General features: G+C 37.8%; 2 protein-coding genes and 1 long non-coding RNA gene across 4 annotated transcripts in view; 1 reads left to right on the forward strand and 2 right to left on the reverse strand.

Moving 5' to 3' along the window:
- Positions 1 to 23,125, reverse strand: part of LOC149115467 (uncharacterized) — a 309,029-nt gene that overhangs the window by 182,312 nt on the left and 103,592 nt on the right. The gene's annotated exons all lie outside the window — the stretch shown is intronic.
- Positions 1 to 23,125, reverse strand: part of LOC110050848 (adenylate cyclase type 5-like) — a 205,222-nt gene that overhangs the window by 143,299 nt on the left and 38,798 nt on the right. The window contains exons 4-5 of the mRNA XM_089284950.1: positions 17,024 to 17,135; positions 11,571 to 11,698 (exon numbers count right to left, since the gene is read on the reverse strand). Of these exons, the coding sequence (XP_089141076.1) occupies positions 11,571 to 11,698; positions 17,024 to 17,135 (240 nt within the window). The remainder of the gene's footprint in view (positions 1 to 11,570; positions 11,699 to 17,023; positions 17,136 to 23,125) is intronic.
- On the forward strand, positions 3,384 to 4,097 carry LOC149115475 (uncharacterized). The gene is made up of 2 exons (XR_016206059.1): positions 3,384 to 3,643; positions 3,723 to 4,097. It is a non-coding gene; the product is annotated as an uncharacterized LOC149115475 (long non-coding RNA).

Here is a 23,125-nt window from a genome sequence, read left to right on the forward strand (position 1 = left end):
GAAGTTAGCAGTCCGAAGGGCTCCTTAAAAATTTCCTCAGGCAACAGCCTTGGAGTGGCAAGAACAATATATCACGAGTGAGCACAGAGAACAAGTGAGATATTGTTCTTGCCACAAGAACATAAAATTCATATCTTCGAGCTGATGTGTAATGTTCTTTTTATTACATAGTAGGGCTGCAAATAACAGTCGGTCATCGCATACTAGCAGACCAAAATTTGCTCATGTCCAACGAAATCCCAACTGTGGTCGGACATGATGTCCGGACAATGCTTTTATCGTAAAGCATTTTACGGTAAGGCTGCATAAAAATCTACCTACTTTTTTAGGTGATGTCCAACCACAATTTGTTTCATCTGACCAAGACAGTGTCTTCGTAGGACACGGGTCCTTTCAAGAGCCCTGTATAGACATACTGATGATGGCATTTTTGATGATTTTCCGAAGATTTCGGACCACTTTTCGAAGATTTCCAAAAATGCTTCAAAACTTGTCCAAAGGTCACAAGAACCTTGCCAAACATTTTTCGAAACTTTCCAAAGATAACCAAATATTGCCAAAGACTTTCGAGGAAGACCTGAAGATGTTTCAATGATACACCAACGAATTTAAGTACAATTTACGAGACAAATTTGATATCAGTGAAATCATCAATATCTTCACTAGCGAGGATATGGAAAATACACCACCTGAGTCCCGGATGTGGTTTCGTATGAACTTTACGAGTGGTGTATTTTCCAGTAAAACACTCTTGTCTATATAATAGGACAATCACATGACTTTGGAGAGCATATAGTTTATTTGTGGCCCGAGTAACATCATCTGCGCCTGAGCAGAGCGAGGGCGCAAATGATGCTACGAGGGAACCAAATAAACTATATGCCCGACAAAAGTCATTTGATTGTCATTATTATCAATACACAAGGCCAAATTAATAAGAAAAAATGTTTCACAGAGATGTAGCATGAAAGTATGATCTGGAAAGTTGTTGCTTCAATACGATCAGCTAAACAAGAGCCAAATAAAATTTTTCTGTTAACAATAAAAGTCAAATATAATCTAGTTTTAGGTATTGATTCAATTTCTACCTGTCTCCTGACTGAATAGATGATTTGTGTTCCGGTTTCGCATCGTTTTCTTTCGTGAATAGCTTGGCCTTTGCTTTAAACATTTGGTTGGCAGACGTGAGTTCGTTGTCTTACAAAATGTTTATGTTTCGGCCAAGTGGAGCACAGATTAGATGGCGATGAATGGCCGCTCTAATTCCAGTCAATGCACTTGGAGTAATGCTTAGCCTTTTTCTGTTTTCCCTTTAGCGAAGAACTTTTGCAGAATTTCACTCAAGTCTGTTGGATTTGCTGTTTTGAGATCCACTGTAATTTTTCTTTTCTCACACCATTTCTTGAACTTCTTTGCTCCCAGCTCATTTGTTTTCTTGTTGCATTTCACTTGAGCTTTTTGCTCAATTTCATCCAGTTGTTTGTTGTCTATGTGCAAGTTTTGACTAAAAAAAAGCTAAAAATTGGAGACTTCAAAATCTTCAAATTAAAAACGTCAAACATTCACTACAGAACTACAAAGTGAGCAAGTGCAATCTCACAAACAAAAATTCACACCAACTCTAGCATTGAAATGTTATCCTCAGGATATTATTGGCCAAGCGAAGTTGTTTGACATCTCTGCAGCCAATCAGAATCAGGGCAGCTAATGCATTTTCATCCCGTGCATTTCCCATTTGGCCGTTGCTTGGCCCGCAAAATGGCACGTTTTACAGAGGGCAGTTTGTCATTTGGCCACGTGCATTGATAATAATAAATATTAACACTTTGAAGATCACGCTTTTTTTCGGAGGTTTATTCACAGTTTTTCCTCAGGATCGCATGCGAAACAACAACCAAAATCATGCCAGGTATACTTTGCAAACAAAGGTGTCTGCTCTTCTTGGGTGCCATTCTGATCACCAGCAGCTCAACTGTAGACCAGTAAAATCACTTTACACAAACACATGTGTAGAAATCAAAATATTCTTTCTATAATGACTGAATTTTTTATTTGAAACAGTGTTAATGAAAAGTTCATTCTTTTGCACCAATTGAGCCACAGAAGGTAAACTCCTAAAGACCTGATAATCCCACTAGGTGATAGGGAAAAAGTATTAGAGTACAAAAAGGAAGATAAGAGAGCCGAGGGGGAAAAGTAGTGATCGATTGTATAAAAGATCTGCATCCAAGTTGCATTGATTTTATTTGATTTGATCAGGATGATTTGTAGTGTTTTGAAATTCTGGGACCAGGGGCCAGATGTGTGCAGACACCTAGGTTGTGCAGAGGGGTTAAACTTGGCTATTTATTACTGAAATCAACCTATGTTAAAGCCCTGCACACACTCTTGCCTGTCACACACAAATGAATTAATTACCAACAGTTTTTCCTCAGGATCGCATGCAAAACAACAACACTTTGTCCATAATTTTATTGCTGTTATGTGAGCTCCATTATGTATATCATTACAATAGAAAATCGGTCATTTTATAAACTATCAAGGGTGGCCTTCTCAACTCACTTTAATTTGTATGGCTGTGAGTAAACAAGAAAATAAAGCATGCGATCATGCTGGATTTCATCAACTTCCATTCCACAAGAACCAATTCTTGTAAGGAATCTTTTCAATTTACATCATTCGCAACATGCAGTTTGTTTGCTTTGTTTGGGGCGAGAAACATTTGTGTGGTCTACTACGTTTTGCCCAAAAGGCACTCTCAACGTTCGCCTCTATTGGGCATTTAATGCGTGTCCGCTGACTCTTTCATTTCAATCGTTTTCTTTGTTTAATTTGTGTCGTTCGTTTACCATTTTTGCTCAAAGATAAGCCCTTTCTGATTAGTGTGCTAAAACTGACTGTTATTCTTTAGAACTAGTGTCATCCCCATAAAATGAATAAAATTTTTACTTGCAAAAATAAAATTGAGTTTACTTTTACTGCACTGCAAAGTGTATACACGAACTTGCAAATAAAAATCTGTTTAGTGTTTTTCCTCTCTTTTGATTTTATTTGCTGTACTAGCATCACAGAAATCTGAAAGATCCATTTCTTAAATATTGATCCATACTTTTTAATTCGCACAACTTTTCCGATGCCGTAAAGAGCAGCACAACACATATTACTAGGCATTCAAAGACCATCCTAAGTAGAAGGACGTAGAATCAAAAGAGAAAGGAAGATGAAAAATACGCAGAAAAAGAAAATAAAAACTCGAAATTACCATCTGCTAACGAAAGTTGAATCTGGAAAATGTCGTGGCGTGACAGCGGCCATTGACATCATTTGTATAAATAGCGGCGGAATCCAAACGAATGCACAAATAGGAAAAGTTTTTCCCGGCCAGAAAACGTTTAGTGGAACAATGTTATGTTATTTTTCACAAATGATGGTCACTGAAAAAGAAATACTTCCCCAACCGCCACACCGTTTTGGCCACAGCGTGATCTGAGTTATGGGGTCACGACTGGATCCCTAGCCGCTGACCACCCGAAGGACATTGCAGACTCGTTTTCCCACGCTCTTGCGACTTGACGTGACAAATGACGTCAATGGCCGCTGTCACGCCACGACATTTTCCAGATTCAACTTTCGTTAGCAGATGGTAATTTCGAGTTTTTATTTTCTTTTGCTGCGTATTTTTCATCTTCCTTTCTCCTTTAATTCTACGTTCTTCTACTCAGGATGGTCTTTGAATGCCTAGCAAGGTTTAAAGTGGCGTTTACCACGCTGTCCACGGCTGTATTGGCAAAAGAGAAGTGTTTCGCCGAAGTAGCAGGATAACGGTAAACACGGTAACTTTGAACGCTTTGTACAAAGTCAATATACTTTGGCCGAAAAATGTTTTTCCAGAAACGTGATGTGTATCCCTCCAATGTCTGATTCATCACTGTGATTGCTTTCAAAAGCGTTGAACTTTTGAGAAATAATTATTTTAAAATCAGTTCCAACACTCCATCTAATTTAGTATGCATTATTTGAAACTTTATTTGTTAATCGCTTCGGCAGTTTTTTGATGTTTATCGAATGATATTGCATTAAAAGGCCTTTTTCTTCAACACTGTGTAGTTTTCTCATTATTTTGCGTTGCGATAGTAATTTCTGAACAGTTTTTTGTGGGGGCTTATTTTCGGCCTGATTTTGCTGCTATCAGACGGAAAAAGTTTGTGGCTCGATATTTTTGGTTTAAAGCGAAACTGAAACAAAAGAAATTCATTTTTAAATAGTATTCGGTAACCTCTGCTTGGGAGATCAAAATCGGCCGATTTTATTTTTTAGCCGGAAATCATCGGTCGTTTCTTAGGCGCAGGGCCTCTATAAACCTGTTAACATCCACCATGTACTTCTGGGGGCTTTTCCATTGGAAAATAGCAGAGTTGTTGATGTGATGTGGTTTTACTGCTTTATCAGTTTAATAATAAACTAGAACTAGACCAAGTGACTTCGCTTTTCTCTGTTGTGTAGTTTCCGAAAATATCCATACCCCCCATGGAAAGGATTTTTCCCGGAAATTCCATTTTTGTTGCACACCCCTTAGGAATATTATCATTCCTTGTGGAAACCAAAAATAAGCTATTTTTTTTAGTGCAAGATACTGAATTTTGATCCTTACCGTTTTTTTCCACAAAATTTGGTGGATACTGTGACCAACACATCACCAAGAGTTACATCGTCTACCTCAAGAATGCATATCATATCGCAGAATTTGCGATATGAAAATTATAGATTTAATACCATCAATTCCACTTCATAATTTTGACAAAACAGTTACTAAAAAAGTTCATTTCCAAGAGCATTGAGAGAGAAATGCTGAAAAAGAAACGCTTTAGACCGCACCAGTTTAAAGCACAACAACCAAAACAACATAATTTTCAGTGCATGTTTTGTATCAAATTTCAGTGGATCAAATCATTGTACAGTATTGTGCAAAAGTAATGAGAGCAAAATGCACGAATTTCGTTCTTTGTCTCTGCGAAATTTCAATGAAAGTTCGCCTGAAAATTCAAGCGTCTTTTCGCAATGTCTTGAGCATTATTTCTTTAAAACAAAGGACAAAAATTTGCGGCACTTTCATGACCAGAACGACTATTCCTCAGCAGAGGGATAATACCACTTGCAGTATGCGAAATATCGCAGTACAGTGCACTGACCAGTATCGAGCCATCAATGTATTGTTCTCTTGTGAACAAACGCAGTCATGTTGACGGTTTACTCCTCTATAAAATTAGTTGTTGTTAATGTGTTAATCCGTCTTTCATGGCAAAGAACGTAGAGAATTTGAATCCTTTGATTGTTTTCAATGACACGAACTCGCTAACTTAAGCTTTGCCACGTCACCATGCCAGAAAGGTAGGTACAAAAGGCGGACTGCTAGTCCTGGTTAACTCGAACGAAAGTAAAATTCTTAATAAGGTCTTTTTGAAGGCCTACTTCATCTCAAAATTCATCCAAAGTGACATCAAATTCAGTGATCAATGGACAAGCAGACATGTTGTTTATCTAGTGCCAGGTCTCCATGTGCCCAGTCCCTTCAGCTGTTATCACTTTCACCACGTTCTTGTCCGCCTGCCATGATGGATAGTATATTATTCGCGACAATCCCTCTTTATTTCACACTCGTAAATAAGACATGGATACATGCAACCGCACTTGAGCATGTTGGAAGTGCAAAGAAACGGGATTAGGGAAGGAAAAGTGCAGAGATGTTCAGATGGCAAGTGCAAAGGGAAAGACACGGTATCCGGTCATTTTGTCAATGAGTTGTTTCGCCAACGTCTCGTTCACCAACGTCTTGGGTAGATTGGCCAACGTATTGTCGCTTCACCAATGTCCTACTGGTCAATTTGCCAATGTCTAAATAAAAGTTTACCTTCACTTGTGTGTGTTGTCATTTATTTCAATACCTCACCTAGAATTATTTTCCATGCAAGAGCACCTCATTATTTATGACGACAGTTCTCTGCTACACTAACCCTCCCACTAAGATTTTTTTTTTGTTTGAACACTAATGGGGGAGAAAGCATAACTGATTTATAACAATCAATACAGCTTGAATGTTACTAAATCTATGAGTTAAAAAGTCTTCAGCCAAGTTAAACAGATCTGTAAGAGACTGGCCTGAATAATTTGATAATAGCTTCGAACCTTTGATGGTAATATCGCAAGGTTGCGCAGAGCCTGGGTTTATTGTGGCTGCACCGCGAGTACTTCCGCGAGTAGAATTTCTTGTTCAATGAAAACAGGTTGGCAAACAGACCATTTGAGCTTGTGAGCTTAAGACTGCAACAACCAAAGTGATATCAGCTTTCTCTGGACAAGGTAAGTTTGTGAGAAAAGGCTTTGAGATATTACTATCGTGCACGTTCTTGTTTTGCTCTGGCTTAATTCATCTTGCTACTGGGAATCGATGGGAAACCTAAGGAACAGAGCGAATTTTTGCTAGAAAGTTCGAAGGAAAATTTGAGGAGAGCAAATTTTCGCTCAAAAAATCAGGTCAAATTATCAGTAGACACGAATTACTGTTCGAAAATTCGCATCGACTAAAACAATGGGCAGTGGGAAAATTTGTTGAATTTTCTTCAAACTTTCGAGGTGAACAAAACTTCACCATTTTTCGTCGAAAAGCCCTGAAATTTGCGAATTTCGTCGAATTACACTCTCATTACTTTGCACAATACTGTAAGTATCTGATAGATTCAATTTTATTTGGAAGCTGGAAAATCAGAACTCTCCTGACCTTCAACAAAGATGTTACTGTTTCTAACGTTTCCAATGAGTTAAGTTTTCTTAGCTGTTCTTTTGTAGTGTCCCTCGCAGCTGCGCTGTTATTTGGGTTGTCATGTTGCAGAGCCAAATATTTTTCTTATGCAACCCTTTGCTCTCGATCTTGCTCTACAAGTTGTGTGAGCAACGAGAAAAATAATTCTTTAATTTGCTAGGAAGTACACCACAGTATTGTCATGGTCAACATTCATGACTCTGGCAGCAAATTCCAGCAAATGTTTGCCACAGGTTTTTATCATGTCGAGTACCGAAAAACACGCTTCGTTCGGTGTAAACACAATATTTATATTAAATTACTAGCAACGGCTAACTGAGACTGCGAGATAAACACTGCTTTGGTCTGCTTTATATTTTCAATTATTACATGGCCAGCTCTGTGAGTGGGCAAGATGAATCAAATCCTGCGCTGTGATTGGCTACCCGAGTGGGCAAGATGGAGCTATCTTGCCAACTCGGGACTTCCCTCCGTGTCCCGCAAGAAAAATTTCCCCAAAAGCCATATAATAAATCCTTTATTGACCAAGCTTTTTCAGTCAAGATGACTGGATACTGGCCTCATTCATTTTTTTGCCTGTTCATGGACCTCGACTCCGTCTCGGTCCATAAAACATGCAAAAAAAAAAACATGGCCGATATCCGGCCATCTTGACCTCACACTTGGTCAATAACCCATATATATCAGTCCTGCACTGGGATTAAAAGAATTCAGATGATTTTAGTGATATACTTTTGCTTTATTAATAAATAGTACATGACATTCCGAGGAAAGCAACTTCATTTGCCACACATCCGAGGTGCAATGCATGAGTGATCACAAGGACAGACTGCGCCAAAAATATCATAAAGGAACACAACAGTTGAATGCGTCAATCTGTCTCTATTAATAAAATACAAATATCGCAATGTCTATTTGAAGTATAAGCTATCCTAACTGTTCCAGCTTATACCTCTTGAATTTTCATTCAGTTCTTAAACTGGTTATCATTCTGTACTTCTACTACATGTGTGTCCTGTTGCTGTAAAGATTATGCTATTTATAACTCAGCAAAGAATGTTTAATCTGCATGCATAGCCTGAGACTGTTGGCTAGAATGTCTCCTCTTAGCTTTTAGTATCTCAGTGGACTTAATAAGAAAGAAAATGTTCCTACTAAAAGCAGTGTTCATCTTGATTTTTGTTGTTGCACTCTGCTGGAATCTATTTTCAAATATGTAATACAATTATTTATAATTTATAAAATGATTTTACCAGAGAATAAATTCAGCCACCTAAAGGGTGTCAATAGGAAGCCAATGGACATCAGAACCCATACATCAAAGGATGTTTATTTTCCAGTTTTTTCGCTGCTGTACCAAGAAGAACCTCACAATGATCAGTTCCTCATTTCTTTTCACTCAACTACTGTAACTTTTCTCCATTCATCCAATTCATCCAATTCATCCAATTCATTCATGAGCTGGCTAACAGGGGCCTTTGATTTTATAACTTACCGTTGCCAAAAACCTTATCTTTGCATGGCAAATCTATGAAACTGTTTGCAAACTTTTGCAGTGATTAACCATACAGCCATGGGCCGAGCGCAGTTCATGTTTTACAAGTTGTTTACTTATTTTTTTTTTAGTTTTGTTGGTGACCAGACCCAAACTTCCTCTCCACCAAATTTTGAATCATGCAACCTGTGATGTTTATTCGCTAAAAGCTGTTGACACATTAATAGACGGACAATGTTTTTTTTATTGTGTGTAAAATATATTTTCTTTTGGTTTTATCGAAGCGTTGGATACGAAGGAAATAATAAATACGCTAAAAAAGGTATTACATCAGCCATGGAATGCGTTGACATTGCATCTTTCACTTTTGCTACGTGACAAATAAGATCGTGTTTACTTTGCAAGTTTCTTTTGCCAGGAGCTACAGTCTTTTCAGTTTTCCGAGTATTTTTTATATTTTTAGACAAGAGAAGTGAATTGTGGTGCTGTAAAAATGAAGTGAGTTCAGAGATCGGAAGGAAAATTAAATATTTGCAAGCCAAGTAAAGAACATGTCAGAACGTGCCACGATTACATCATTGGTAGGGAAATAACCACCATACTTACAATAACCGTTGATAATGTAATTCTTGAATTATGTGACTCATGTGACTACTTTGCTAGCCCTTTACTCATGGAAAAAACAGTAAAATTTAAGATTTCACACAGGCTAAGAGCGATGGTGCAATAATACAGTTTGTGTTGATTAAGTGATGTGGTGCCTACAGTGATCAATGAATATTTGGAATGTGCAGCGTTGCGACTGTAGTGCTAAGACACCAATTAAATTTTAGAAGTGCGGTTATAAGATCTAAAAGATCTTCTTGTTTGACTTAAGCTAAAACATGTCAAACAGTGCTTAACAGGATGATATTTTTAAGCTTAAAGGGACACAGTCAGCTTTGGGAGCGTGCTGGCCTAGACACTAGTTTCCTTACTTTGAAAAGAGTTCACCTCAACCTGAAATCAAAGTTACACATCGAGTACGTAGAGAAATCCCCTTCAATCTTCGCAGTGTTTTGCTCAATTTTCAATCTTTAACTGAAAAACCTGTTTTTGAGTGTGCTTTTGCTCATCCTATGATACTATTTTATCATATTTGGTTAAAATAGTATGGATCGTGTCTCCAAAAGAACATGAAAAGAAGAGGTGGGAAACGTGAAGGCGCCGGGCAGAAAAAATTGCCTGCATTGGCCAAAATAACGAGAGAGATTAATCAAAAGCATTGGAGAGCAAATCACCATTATATATATTTGGAAAATCATGTTTTCTCAACCTGGCGAAAGGTCCATGCGGAGGGAACCTTCGAAAATGATTCGAACTTTCACTGCTCTGAAATTCCCCTGAATTAGTGTAAGGCATACACTAGGTTAACAATTGAAATTTTTGTGACTCCATTCAAGTAACTCGGGCCGTCCATGTTATGTGGTCTATATTTGTAATAATAAAATAATACTCAATTTTCCAAATTAAGCAATTGGAAGATATGAACTCAATTAATTGACCTCGCTCTCAATGTGTGGCTTCATAGCTCAGTTGGTAGAGCATCGCACCGGTATCGCGGAGGTCACGGGTTCGAATCCCATTGAAGTCCTGATTTTTTCAGGCTTCCTCTTTCCAATTGCTTAAATTAGAAAATTTACTGTGATGATCATTCTTCACTTTCATCCACAACTACAGTTCAAATATGAATTATTTGATATATACTTCACACCATTTCACTCCTCACAGGAAGATATGAACTCAATTAATTGACCTTGCTCCCAATGTGTGGCTTCATAGCTCAGTTGATAGAGCATCGCACCAGTACCGCGGAGGTCACAGGTTCGAATCCCGTTGAAGCCCAATTTTTCAGTCTTCTTCTTTTCAATTGCTTAAATTATAAAATTCACTGCGATGATCATTCTTCACTTTCACTTTGTTTTATTATACTTTGAACGTAAAAAAAAAGGAAGTCTTGCATTTGCTTCATCAATGACGGCAAGGAACACAAAGCGTGCGAACTTGACATGATTACCCTTAGAAATCATACATCGAGGTCATAGATGACGTGACTACCCGTGACCTTGAGTGTCCTTGACATGATTATTGTATAATCTGCAGCTAGATGACATCACAGGCATTGATTTTGAAAATTCACTGTACAGTTTCGGCCAATCAGAAAAGAGATAGTGAGTTCAATGTATAATAATACATGTAATTGTGCCTTTATCATGTGTTGCAGGTCAGACACTGGTGTGGAGACTGCAAATTCATTTTCTGCCAATACATCTTACAAAATAATTGACAATGAGAGCGACAATGATCATGACATCAGTGACACTGAAACATCAACCTCGTCATCAGAACAAAGTTGAGACAGGTAAACATGAAACAAATGTACTGTAAAGAGCATCCATTGGCAGTTACTTCATCATTGACTAGAATAATACAGTCAGATCAAATATATATCAATTTCCACTGGCTGATCTATGGGAAAAAATGAGCATACTATGTATCAAACTGTGTGTCGGATGGATTGATCAATATTTTGAAGAGGCATGTGGGATAGAGTCAAAAAGAAAATTTGCCCAAGAATTTGTCCAATCATACATTTAGCTGTAAATAATTGGTTGGGCATGTCACAGTGTAAGTTGGGCATGGTTTGATGGTGAAACAGCTATTTTCAGCTACAGTTTGTTTTGTGGAAAGTTTGTTCAGTTGTTTGTAAGCAATAACAATGGTGTGTCTGGGATTTTCCCTTCCATGGCCATACTTTTCTACTTCACTGCCAACCACTCAAATGCTTGAGGTCATCCATTTGAACACATGAGCTAACCGTTTAAATGCTTCAAGTCATCTGTTCCAAAATGTTTGCTAGCCATTTTAACGCTTGAAGTTATCCTTATCCGTTGGAAAATTCTTGCCAGCCATTTTAACACTTCAAGTCATCCATTCGCAAATTTTTGTTAACCATTCGAACACTTTGCAGAGCCATTTGCCAATATTCAGTAACCGTTAAAACGTTTCTGGGAAATGTTTTAATGCTCTTAAAGGCATTTACTATCCGTTTATTATCCGTTTATCATCCGTTTATTTCAGCCTGTTAAACGGATAGGGGATAATGCACGTTTTCCTGTGTAAGGTCACAATTATTTGTAAGCTACAAAGAGAATGGATCAGGTTACAAATCTGACAATACACTTTAGATAATCATGCAAAACAATAGACTTTACTTACGCAATAGCATCAATCATTTCTAGGCCCATCTCAATACAACAGTGAGCATGATCAGGTCGTGGATCTGGTAAACCTGACACACAATAGTAGCAATCACCCAAGATCTTGATACGTAGACAATGGTTTTCCTGTCAAAGGATAGGAACAAGTTAATTGAAAGGCCGCATGCAAGAACGTCCCCTAGATTTTTCGGCCATTTTTGAAAGTGCTTAAAACTAGCTGAATTTTGGCATGTGGGCTTCGTTTCACCTGAGAAACATTGCTCTGAAGTTTTTTTCGCTGGGTTGCTTTTCGTTCTCGAGAAATAACGTATGCAAAAAAGGCACACAGGTTGGAAAAACCAAGTGGTTTATTGCATACGCAATATCTCGAGAACGAAGCGAACTTTAGCGCGAAAACTACAGGACATTGCTTAACATACTTGAACGAAACTGCATGCGAAATTTGGAGCGTTTTCAACAAAGTTCACCTTTGATTAAAATACCTGACGCCCTTTTCCCGCCGAGTCCTTCAAATAAACGAAGCCGGGCCTTTGTTATGATAAACAGAGCCGATCCTTTGTTATAATAGCCAAGCCAAGCCTTTGTTATAAGTCGAAGTCTCGCCTCGGTTTATTATAACAAAGGATCGGCCCGCCGCGACCGCAAGGACTTTGATTTTACTTAGAAACCAGCAAAATATCAATTTCACGCAGCTTATATAAGCTCAAATTTGTTGATTTCAGGTCAAAAGTGCTTAAAATGTTGACTCATGTTAACGCGCGGCGGCAAGGATGTTGATTTCTCTTAGAAAGCAGCAAAATGTCAATTTTACGCAACGTAAAAGCTCAAAAATGTCGATTTTAGGTCAAGAAAGGTTTAAATGTTGATTTCATGTTAACCCGTGACGGTAGGGATGTTGATTTCACTTAGAAAACAGCAAAATGTTAATTTTACGCAGCGTATAAACTCAAAAATGTTGATTTCAGGTCTAAATAGGTAAAAATGCTGATTTCACGTTAACGCGTAACGGCAAGGATGTTGATTTCACTTAGAAAACAGCAAAATGTTAATTTCACGCAACATATAAGCTCAAAAATGTTAATTTCAGGTCTAAATAGGTAAAAATGCTGATTTTACGTTAACGCGTGACGGCAAGGATGTTGATTTCACTTAGAAAACAGCAAAATGTTGATTTCATGCTGCGTATAAGCTCAAAAATGTTGATTTCAGGTCTAAATAGGTAAAAATGCTGATTTTACGTTAACGCGTGACGGCAAGGATGTTGATTTCACTTAGAAAACAGCAAAATGTTGATTTCACTCAGCGTATAAGCTCAAAAATGTTGATTTCAGGTCTAAATAGGTAAAAATGCTGATTTCATGTTAACGCATGATGGCAACGATGTTGATTTCACTTAGAAAACAGCAAAATGTTGATTTCACTCAACGTATAAGCTCAAAAATGTTGATTTCAGGTCTAAATAGGTAAAAATGCTGATTTCACGTTAACGCATGACGGCAAGGATGTTGATTTCACTTAGAAAACAGCAAAATGTTGATTTCACGCAACTTATAAGCTAAAAATTGTCGATCTCAGGTCTAAATAGGTAAAAATGCTTATTTCACGTTAACACGTGACGGCAAGGATGTTGATTTCACTTAGAAAACAGCAAAATGTTGATTTCACGCAACTTATAAACTAAAAATTGTTAATTTCAGGTCTAAACAGGTAAAAATGTTGATTTCACGTAACGCGTGACGGAAAGGATGTTGATTTCACTTAGAAAACAGCAAAATGTTAATTTCACGCAACGTATAAGCTCAAAAATGTTGATTTCAGGTTTAAATAGGTAAAATATGGCGGCCGGAAAATAGTGTTAACATCTGGAACTTACTTTGGTTATCTGGGACAATGATTATCTGCACTGAACAAATAAACATCAAATAAGCACTTTTCTAAATACAGCAACGTCTTAAATGGCTAAAAATCACGAGATAAATACATATTTTTCGACAAACGCAATCGTAGCTTTATGTCACGCACCGCCTAACAGATAAACAAATTAACCCGTCTGCGCAACATACGGGTCTCCATACATCTGCATGTCCGCTGATCCCAGAAGTTCAAAACACTACAAATCATGCCGATATGAAATAAAATCAACGCAACCTGGATCACAGATCTATGTTACAATCGATCGCTGCTTGTTGGCCATTATTACCTTTAAATGAAAAAAGCCGAAACAATCTAGTTACCAGTTCGAGAAACGCGAGCAGAACGTGATCGCAATGCATGCCGGGAAGGGTCTTTACACCTCGTGCGCGGGAAAACATGGCGGTTGATACAAGAGAAATTTTATCACTCAAAAACCAGTTCTCGCTTTCCAAACTTTGACACTAGCAACGCTTGGCAAATGGGCCACAACTCACAAGAGGGTATTTTTCTTGGGCAAGAACTGCTCTTGGACTTTGCTGCCTGGCTTGATCTGACTTCGAACGCCGATAACACGATTACGGTATATCAGCTACCTTCAAAGTTTCAGAACACATTTTGATTCTTTAAAACGTGCTGATGACTTACGGGTTTATCGAGGCTTTATGATGCCTCTCAACCACCAGGCAGGCACACAAGGTACTTTAACACTATGCTTAAGATATTAGTTGACAGAGTTCTAATGCGGCACATCTCTTTTTCGTTCGATGGTATTTCGTTTGCCGCTCGATCGATTCACGTGTTGTGTTTACGTCACAATAACCGATGTAAACAATCTGTTCCCAGATTTCCGCTCTATATACTATTTTCCTTTGACTTTAAGACAGCTAAGATTCAGTGGAATACACTATAAACAGTCTGCCTGTTTGCTGTTCAACAAAATAATAAGGTTTCTTTTGTTTTTTGTTCAACAAAAGATCTCCAAAAGATGCCGCTTGGAAAACTGAGCTTTTTGCATACGTTATTTCTCAAGAACGAAGAGCGCCCCAGCCAAAAAAAATCCAGAGCAATGTTTCTGAGGTACAACGAAGCCTACATGCCAAAATTCAGCTATTTTTGAACACTTTCAAAATGGCCAAAAAATCTAGGGGGCGTTCTTGCATGCGGCCTTTCAATTGAACATGTAGTGCATGGCCAATAGATGGATAGTGAATCGTTATACACATCAACAGTACACTTTACAATCCACCCAAGGATATACAGTATTGTGCAAAAGTAATGCAAACGTATTTCGCCAAAATTTGCAGCTTTTCTTGGCTTTTCCACAAAAAGATACCGAATTTTCGACGGAAGCAAATTTTTAACGAAAAGTCACGATAATTTGCAACGCCTATTGTTTCCAACAACACGAATTTTCGAAAGACAATTCACTTGGAACAAAAATTGACTATGAAAATTTGCTCTGTTCAATAAATGACTTCACACATTTGAGCGAAATTTGCTCTTTATTAGCTCTGCGCGAACATTCCCAAGCATTTTGTGGACGACAATTTGCCAAGTTCAAATTTGCTGCAATGATTCTTTTTTGCTGTCATCTCACAATGCGTAAGCTTGTCTGTTTACATAACAGTTCTATAAGACTAACCTGGACATACTTCATCAAAGGTTTCCTTTATTGTTTAGTTTACGTTAAAAGCATCGCAGCTCTTACACAATTATTCTTCAGTCGTTTCTTGGCTCACGTTTGTAGGCCACAGAGGCCACTCACCGATCCACGCCATGTTTTTGTAACCCAGACTCTGCACGTACTTGTTTTTGTATAACCATAGCAACCACTAGTGTTCAATAGTGCTAACGAGCATTACACAATCATTCCAATTACACACGAACACGAATCAAGCTTCTTTACAAGCAAGAGCTCTACCCAGTTGAGATATTTAAATTGCTGAAAGAAGGCTTTCGAGTGAGTGTCTTAAGACCAAAACCAAACAAATTACTTACCAATTAGACTACTCAGTGAATCTCAAAACGCAGTAATAACAAAACTGAAACGAAAGTAATTGCCTGATTACTTATTTCGACTCTCAATCGAAAACTGCTTTATTTACTATTGCTTTAATCAAGGAAACCCTATTACACTGTTTTACTGTTATGAAATCATTATAACCCCCAACCCTCTTTCTCCCAAAACTGTGCATCTCGATCTTCCTACTTTTCTCTCAGCCTTTTACTTAGACTCTAAGAAAAGTTCTTCATCTTGTCTATTCATAACCTGCCAGACGAAGGACATTCATCACTCACTTAGCCGCTTAGTGACGCTCGCACGGCCACTACGCAGCGTAAAACCTCGCAGCTCCTTCACTCGCTTAGCTATTCTACCCTAAAACTCACAAGGTTGCCTTGTGGCAAGTCCACTTTTCCCAGGCAGAGAGCAAAACAAACAACTTACTCTGGCTTCAGCGGATGTTATAAGTACTGTTTTCTTGCAAATGCCTCACTTTCCCTTTACATGATGTAGCTACAGGGGCAAAATCTATACTGCCAAACCACTGTGGGCTCGTAAGTTTTCCAAGTGGCATTCAAGTGACGTGGCACATGGCTGGGCATAAATATGAACCACTAGGTCGGTGCTTACGGTTGATATGGAAGCAGAAAATGCTTGAAATAAGCTTGTTGCTTATAAACCCAGCAAGGATTCAGTTTACAAGGTAAGACGTTCGAAAACTGTTTTGTACAATTCAACTCTGGAGCTGATCAAGACATGCACTGCTGGGCTAAAAACACGCAAAAGACATCTGAGAGCTTTTGAGTTTTGGTTCCAAAACGAAATGTAATGTTTCATAAAATATAAATTTTGTCTGCTAAAGTTCTGTCTCATTTCTGCGCTGTTTGTTTGGGGAAAGCGGACTTCCGTAAACATTGTCACGTCAACAGACTTGGCCTACAGGGTGTACTTGTGGAATTGGCACCCAGTTTTACTGATCCATACGCAGGCTTGAAAACAAAAGTTGCTAAAACAAGGTTTACGAGTCTGTGTTTAAAGAATTACTTTTGAGGTAATCGCTTTTTTTCGTTAAAACTGTGGGATCATTGAATCTATTTTCAATATGAGTTAGGTTTGTTTAGCGATGTCATTCATGGCGGTTCATGTCACAAAAATTCACTGCTACGAATTTTGCAATCTCAAATTTTTGAGAAAGGTCATGATTTTTTCACTTAGAACCCTACAAAACATCTTTTGAAAATTCAACGACTTTTTGTGGAAAATTCGCGAGAACAAAGGACAAATTTTGTTTACATTACTTTTGTACGATACTGTATAGGTTCTGGAACATAAGTTATTTCAATCCCCTTATTCACATTTCTGGGACTTATTTAGTAAGATATTGAGGTAATCCAAGACTATATTCTATATTATTTTTGACAGGAATGATATAACCAATTACTTTGATGCCTCACAACCTTAAATATCAACTAAGTCTTATTCTCCAAATTTTAAAAAGTTACTCTAGCATAAGAAAAGACAGAAAGAGATCATACCACAGCAAGCATATCGAAGCTGGCAAATAATTCATTGAGATATTGAACTAACTTCTGAGCTGTGCATTGGGATGAGAGCATAGTGAATCCTTCAATATCAGCAAACAAAATACTGAAATGAGAGTAAACAGAAAATTAAGTATCATATGACTGCCTTCATTGGAATATCTGTATTTGTTGGAGGTTTACTACCCTCATGTGGCCAAAAGTTGAGGTTGTGTAAAAAATAAACATAAAAAAGGGTTCAAAATAATTACTTGAAAACAATGTGGTCAATAACCTAGGAGTGCATACTTTTGTACTACAACACAAATAATGTGTATCTTTGGTTTAAGTGCCTCAAAACTATAATAATAACAATAATAGTAATAGTAATAGTAATAGTAATAGTAATAGTGATAGTAATAGTACTTGTAATTGTAATTGTAATTGTAGTAGTAGTTGTTGTTGTTGTTCTTGTTGTTGTTGTTGTTTATGTAGCAGTAGCAGTAGCAGCAGTAGCAGTAGCAGTAGCAGTAGCAGTAGTAGTAGCAGCAGCAGCAGCAGCAGCAGTAGTAGCAGTAGTAGTAATAGTAATAGTGATAATGATGATAGAGCGGTTTTCAATTGAGTGTCGTAAAACCAAAACTAATCCAATTACTTACCAATTAGACTACTCAGCCAATCTCAACCAAAACCAAAATCAAAGTAATTGTCTAATTACTTTCTATACTCAATTGAAAACCACTCTAATAATAATAATAATAATAATAATAATAATAACAATAAAAGCTTGATAGACTTTCCCCTAAAGTTCAAGAATATCACAGGTTACATTGGATCAAAGTTTGCCAAGTTTAATACATACTAGTTATGCAATTTGCTTTCAAGTGGTATCCATGGATTACTACATGGCAAGGCAGTCTTGGGGTAAATCCAAACGTTCTGATTGGTTCTTCCTTGGTGGGGATTTTGCGCGTATTTTTTGGGTTTTTAGAGGCAGTGAATTCAAAATTTGCAAGTCCAAGTGTCATATATAACGACCTACTTACTAAGTAAACTTAGCTTGCTTGAGCCATACTAGGGAATATTAGCCCTCAGGTTGTTTTTGCCTGGATTGAGCCTGTTTCTATACAGACTATTCTCATCCAACTGCAGCGAATACCGTCCAAATAACACTACAAATATACAGCGATATTGTACAGTTATTTGTACAGTAGAAAACCTGTTTGCTGTACAGGTCAGCGTGCGCACGCAAAACTGTTGCACTCTCCCTCTTTCAGTGATGAGTTTATTGACTTACTACAGCAGTTGGATAATAAATCTCTTATTAGTAAACCGAGAAAATCCAAGTGGCTCGTGGGATATTAACCTCTTACTAACTGAGCGAGAGGGCTGTTCCCCAGTGCAGCCCTCTTGCTCAATTAGTAAGAGGTTAATATCCCACGAGCCACTTGGATTTTCTCGGTTAACACATTCGCCTTAAAGTAAGGTCATTCCCCAGTATTGCACTGAGCATCCCTACTGCACATAATTTCACATGTGAATGACACACGCATTAAAAAATGGCTGCATTTTCTTTACGGCTGGACCTCACTAGAGGTAAATCATCATTTACTTGAAAACAAGTATGGTGACCTATCATTTTTTTGTTGGGTATAAACAAGTTGACACAAGTATAAACAAGATTTATTGGGTATAAACAAGTTGCTGTTGCTCCTGAACAAACACAAGGACCCCTCATTTTTATTTAAAAATTTAAGTTCCTATAATGTAAACAATCAATAGACAAAGTTTGACAAAAATCTTGGTGTACAGTACCACTCAAAAGTAAGTTATCATCTCTCATCTCGTTTATCGCGAGACAAGACTCTCAACCCGCGAGACGAGAGTCTCGTCTCGTGAGAAGAGAGTCTCATCTCAAGAGACGAGAGTCTTGTCTTGCGAGAACCATTGAAGCATATATTTTGAAATAAATTGCAAGCAGTTAGCTTGCGAGAAAACAATTAATTCCTCGTGACGCAGCAAAGTTTACCCTGCAAGAGCATCTGGTTTTGTGGGCTCTTGTTTTAAAGGCCACTTCGAGAGAGCCAACTTTAACTTGCAAGCGAAAAACTTAAATGAAAGTGATAAAAAGCAAACATCAAAGACGTTCGTCAAAATTTGCGTTCGGTGGTCACTTTAATTATTTCACTGCAGCGTGTTGACTTTGCGTAACTATGAATGACAGCTTTTAAGTGGAAACTTACTTCGCAAGACCCAATACTATCATCGCAAATGAAGAAAGTGAATGGAAACTTTTTTAATCTCAAATCAAGACGTTGGTTAAAGTACTTGAGTAATCGATGAGTGAAGTGTCAATAGTTTCCAGATTATTTTTAGCCCATAACACAGTGAATTTGCATAAGTGTACATGTCCTTTGAACTCGTCTTTGAATCAAAAACTGTTGTGTTCATAAATAAAATTGAATGTAAACAATCTTAGAAATCAAAACATTAACCACTGGAAAGAGAACTTCGGTAAATCTGTACATGTTTCGTCTGACAGCGAGAAAGGAAGTGAATTTTGATTACACAAAAACAAAAACGTGACTTGATGCACGCGTCCTTTGCTAAAATAACAAACACACGGAGCAGAAATGTCCAAAGAAGGAACATGAAATGGAACGAAGATGTCAGTTCGAATTTTTACAATAACTGTCTAATTTTTGGCACGCTGATTGGCTCGTTTTTATCATCAATAAGAGTACAGACGGATAAAATTTAAATTTATGCAAGCTTTCAAGTTCAACTTTCAGCTGTCAAACTGTCAGCTTTTTAACCAGTGAGATTTTATGGACTTTTTTTAAGTACCCAATCAAAAAGCAAGAAAAGCTATTGACAATTTTTGCATCACCTTGAATAAAATTCACTTATCTTTGTTTACGGCAGGTTTGCAGTGTCTTTTCCCCTTATTTATTCCCGGCATTTGACCATTTTGGGGTCTTGTTATTGTAAAAAATAAATTGACGTCAGTTTTTTATGCATCTGTCCTCTCATTGATGATAACTTTCGTCATAGCATTGTCAAAGTTACTGCGGAACTACTCGCCTGCCGCTTTTGTTTCTACAGCCACTTTGTCGATGTTATGATGCAATTCATCATCAATAAGAGGACAGACGCATAAAAAGCTGACATCAATTTGTTAACCCTTTGGTGACGACAACCCCGAATATCGTGCAATGTGGCACGATGACGTATTTCCTATCAAAACAATGCTCTTTTAACGTTACCTAATTGTTTTTTACACTAAAAATAAACTATGGATGTAGCCAATCAAAAAGAATCCATTGTGGAATTCATAGATCTCATTGGCTAGTCGAAATTCACTTTTTGTGTATGCGGCGTGACAAGCAAGGTTCTATTCAAAATGGCGTCTTCGAGCAAGTGACCACACGTGACTTTCACGGCTGAAGAAGCAGCTGAAATTTGTGCCCGAGGTGGCAGTGATGCTGAAAGTGATATTGACAGTAACAGTGGTGGAATTTCGAGTGGAGAAGAGTTTGATTTAGACCAAGAACTCGAAGGAAATCGTGCTTCAGAGAGAGAATGGAGGTAAGCGATAGTGTAAACAACATGATGAAATATGAGTGCATTGGAATTTAGCCTTTACTTAGCCCGAATTTTGCACTTTTCCCGTCATCTTTTTGTGAAAAATGAAACTACAAGTCTTTAGTAAACTAAAATAATAATAATAATAATAATAATAATAATAATAATAATAATGGCATTTCGGGCAGTATATCCACAGGGTGGCTCTTCGCCTGCCCGATGCTAACTAAATTTACAATTAAAAAGATATCTAAGAATTTTAAGAATTTATATCTATATGTAAACGAGATAAAATTGTGTTTTAAGATATGCTAAAATAAATAAATGAATAAATAAATAATTAAAATTATGCCAGGTGTTCTAAAGCTCTCTTAAAAATAATGTTTTTGGTGTCTTTACAAAATTTAATATAGTCTTGGCAGCACCTCACGTTGCTGGGCAACGTGTTAAATAAACTTGCAGTCTGGTCCTGTAGAGTATTATTAATTAAAGATCTCTCTAACTGAATGCTGTTACTAGATCTTAAGCATCTTTCGTGTTGAAATACATTAAGTTTCAGATAACTTGGCCAATATGGGTTGTGAAGGGCTTTGTGAGTTGCCTTAAGTAGGTTCCATTCGCGTTGTTCCTTTACGGGAAGCCATTTGAGTTTCGTAAGGATGTCTTCGGATGACACAAATCTACCAAGCACAAAACTAGCTGTAGCCTTTTGTACTCTCTGGAGACGTTTCATGATGATAAAATGATGGAAATAGAAGCTTTCTGCGCCCGATTTATTCATTTCTTACCACAATTTTGAGTGCTATACAATCAGGTGATTTTATCGCGCAATGCGTAACTCAAGCCTCCAAACATGTGTTCGCGAGAAGAAAGACAGAAAGAAATATCATGGTTATTTTGTTATTCGTTTGCATTTTCTAGTGTCCAAAGAATTTGCAAATAACATTTTCTTTCTCTGAGAACCCTTTTCTGATGAAATTTTATGGAATTGACGTATAATATTCCTTTTACTTGTTTCATTTGTATGTGGACATAACCTTGGAATGTTGTCGGGAATGTTTCATGAAGAGCGGAAAAATCTTGGGCTTGATCAAGTTATTTATTGTAATTCTGTTTTTTACTTCACTGTTAGTAGTGTACAAACAATGCTATATGTATTTTATCGAGCCCTAAAGAGTAAACATAATAAGGTTTTGAGAGAAGAAGCTTTTTGTTTGATTTATTTATCATCATAATCTCTCCAGTTTGTGACCTTTGATCAAAGGACATTCTAAGATCTAAAGAGCAAATTTTAGCTCTCCTGATTTGTTTTTTTTGGTGCAAAATTTGCTTATTAGCTGCTGAACCTTTCATTTTATGTTAGTGTTACAGTTTTGTCCCTTCCAAATTCTCAAAAACTCATTTCACGTATGTTTTTTTCCAGTGAGCACAAGTCAGATATCGAAGCTATGATTTCTGATAGTGACTCTAGTGAGCAGTCGGAAGATGAGGTAAGTGACTCTGATGCGTCCGCAGAGGTACAAGAAAGACCACCAGGAAGAGGTAGGAGACTACCCCAGCAGAGGCCAGCAAGGGGTAGGGGCAGGGGTAGGGGAAGGGGTAAGGGAAAGGGTGATCCTCCCCCTGCACCTGCAGCTCCACCTGCACCTGCACCTGCAGGTAGAAGTTACGAGGATCCTGATACACCAAATCAGATTCCCCCTTTTACCCCAAGGACACCACCTGGATTGCATCTGAATGTGCCAGTGCTAAGAGGTGCAATGACAAGGGCTGTAGATTTTTTCAGGCTTTTCTTTACAGCAGAGCTTCTAAGAACTATCTGTACCCATACAAATAGCTATGGATGGGGGGCCATTGGCGACAAACCCTACTATGGTGACAAGGAAGGTGCCTGGGTTGAAACTTCTCCTGAGGAAATAGAAAAATTGATTGCCCTCATTTTATACTGTGGCCTGGTACACGTTAGCTCATTTCACCGATACTGGAGCACAAAAACTTTATACCATGGGTTGTGGGCACGGAGAATTATGTCCCGAGACCGATTCAAGGCACTTATGGCAATGCTTCATGTTGTCGATCCAGATGAAGAAGATGAGGAAGACAAATTGAGGAAGGTGAGTAGGTTTTTGGATTTTTTCAAGCGAAAATGCAAGGATCTCTACCAACCTTTTCAAGGTGTGGCTGTTGATGAGAGAATGGTGAAATCAAAACATCAGTCTGGAATTCGGCAGTATATAAAAAACAAACCAACAAAGTGGGGTATAAAGTTATGGGTTTTGGCAGATAGTTTGAATGGATACACCTGTGACTTTGATGTGTACATAGGGAGAAATGCACAACAGGAACTAAGTCCTAATGGGTTAGGGTATGATGTAGTAATGAAACTTGTTGTCCCTCTGAGGAACCAGGGATATCATTTGTACTTTGATAACTTTTATACTTCTGTGAAGCTTGTGAAAGATTTGTTTCAAGTTTTGATTCCAGCCACAGGTACAGCTGCTGAGAACAGGAGGGGATTCCCTGAGACAATGA

Source organism: Orbicella faveolata, unplaced genomic scaffold, assembly GCF_042242905.1.
Source record: "Orbicella faveolata isolate gen_17 unplaced genomic scaffold, um_ofav_v1 contig_13, whole genome shotgun sequence".
NCBI lineage: Eukaryota > Metazoa > Cnidaria > Anthozoa > Scleractinia > Merulinidae > Orbicella > Orbicella faveolata.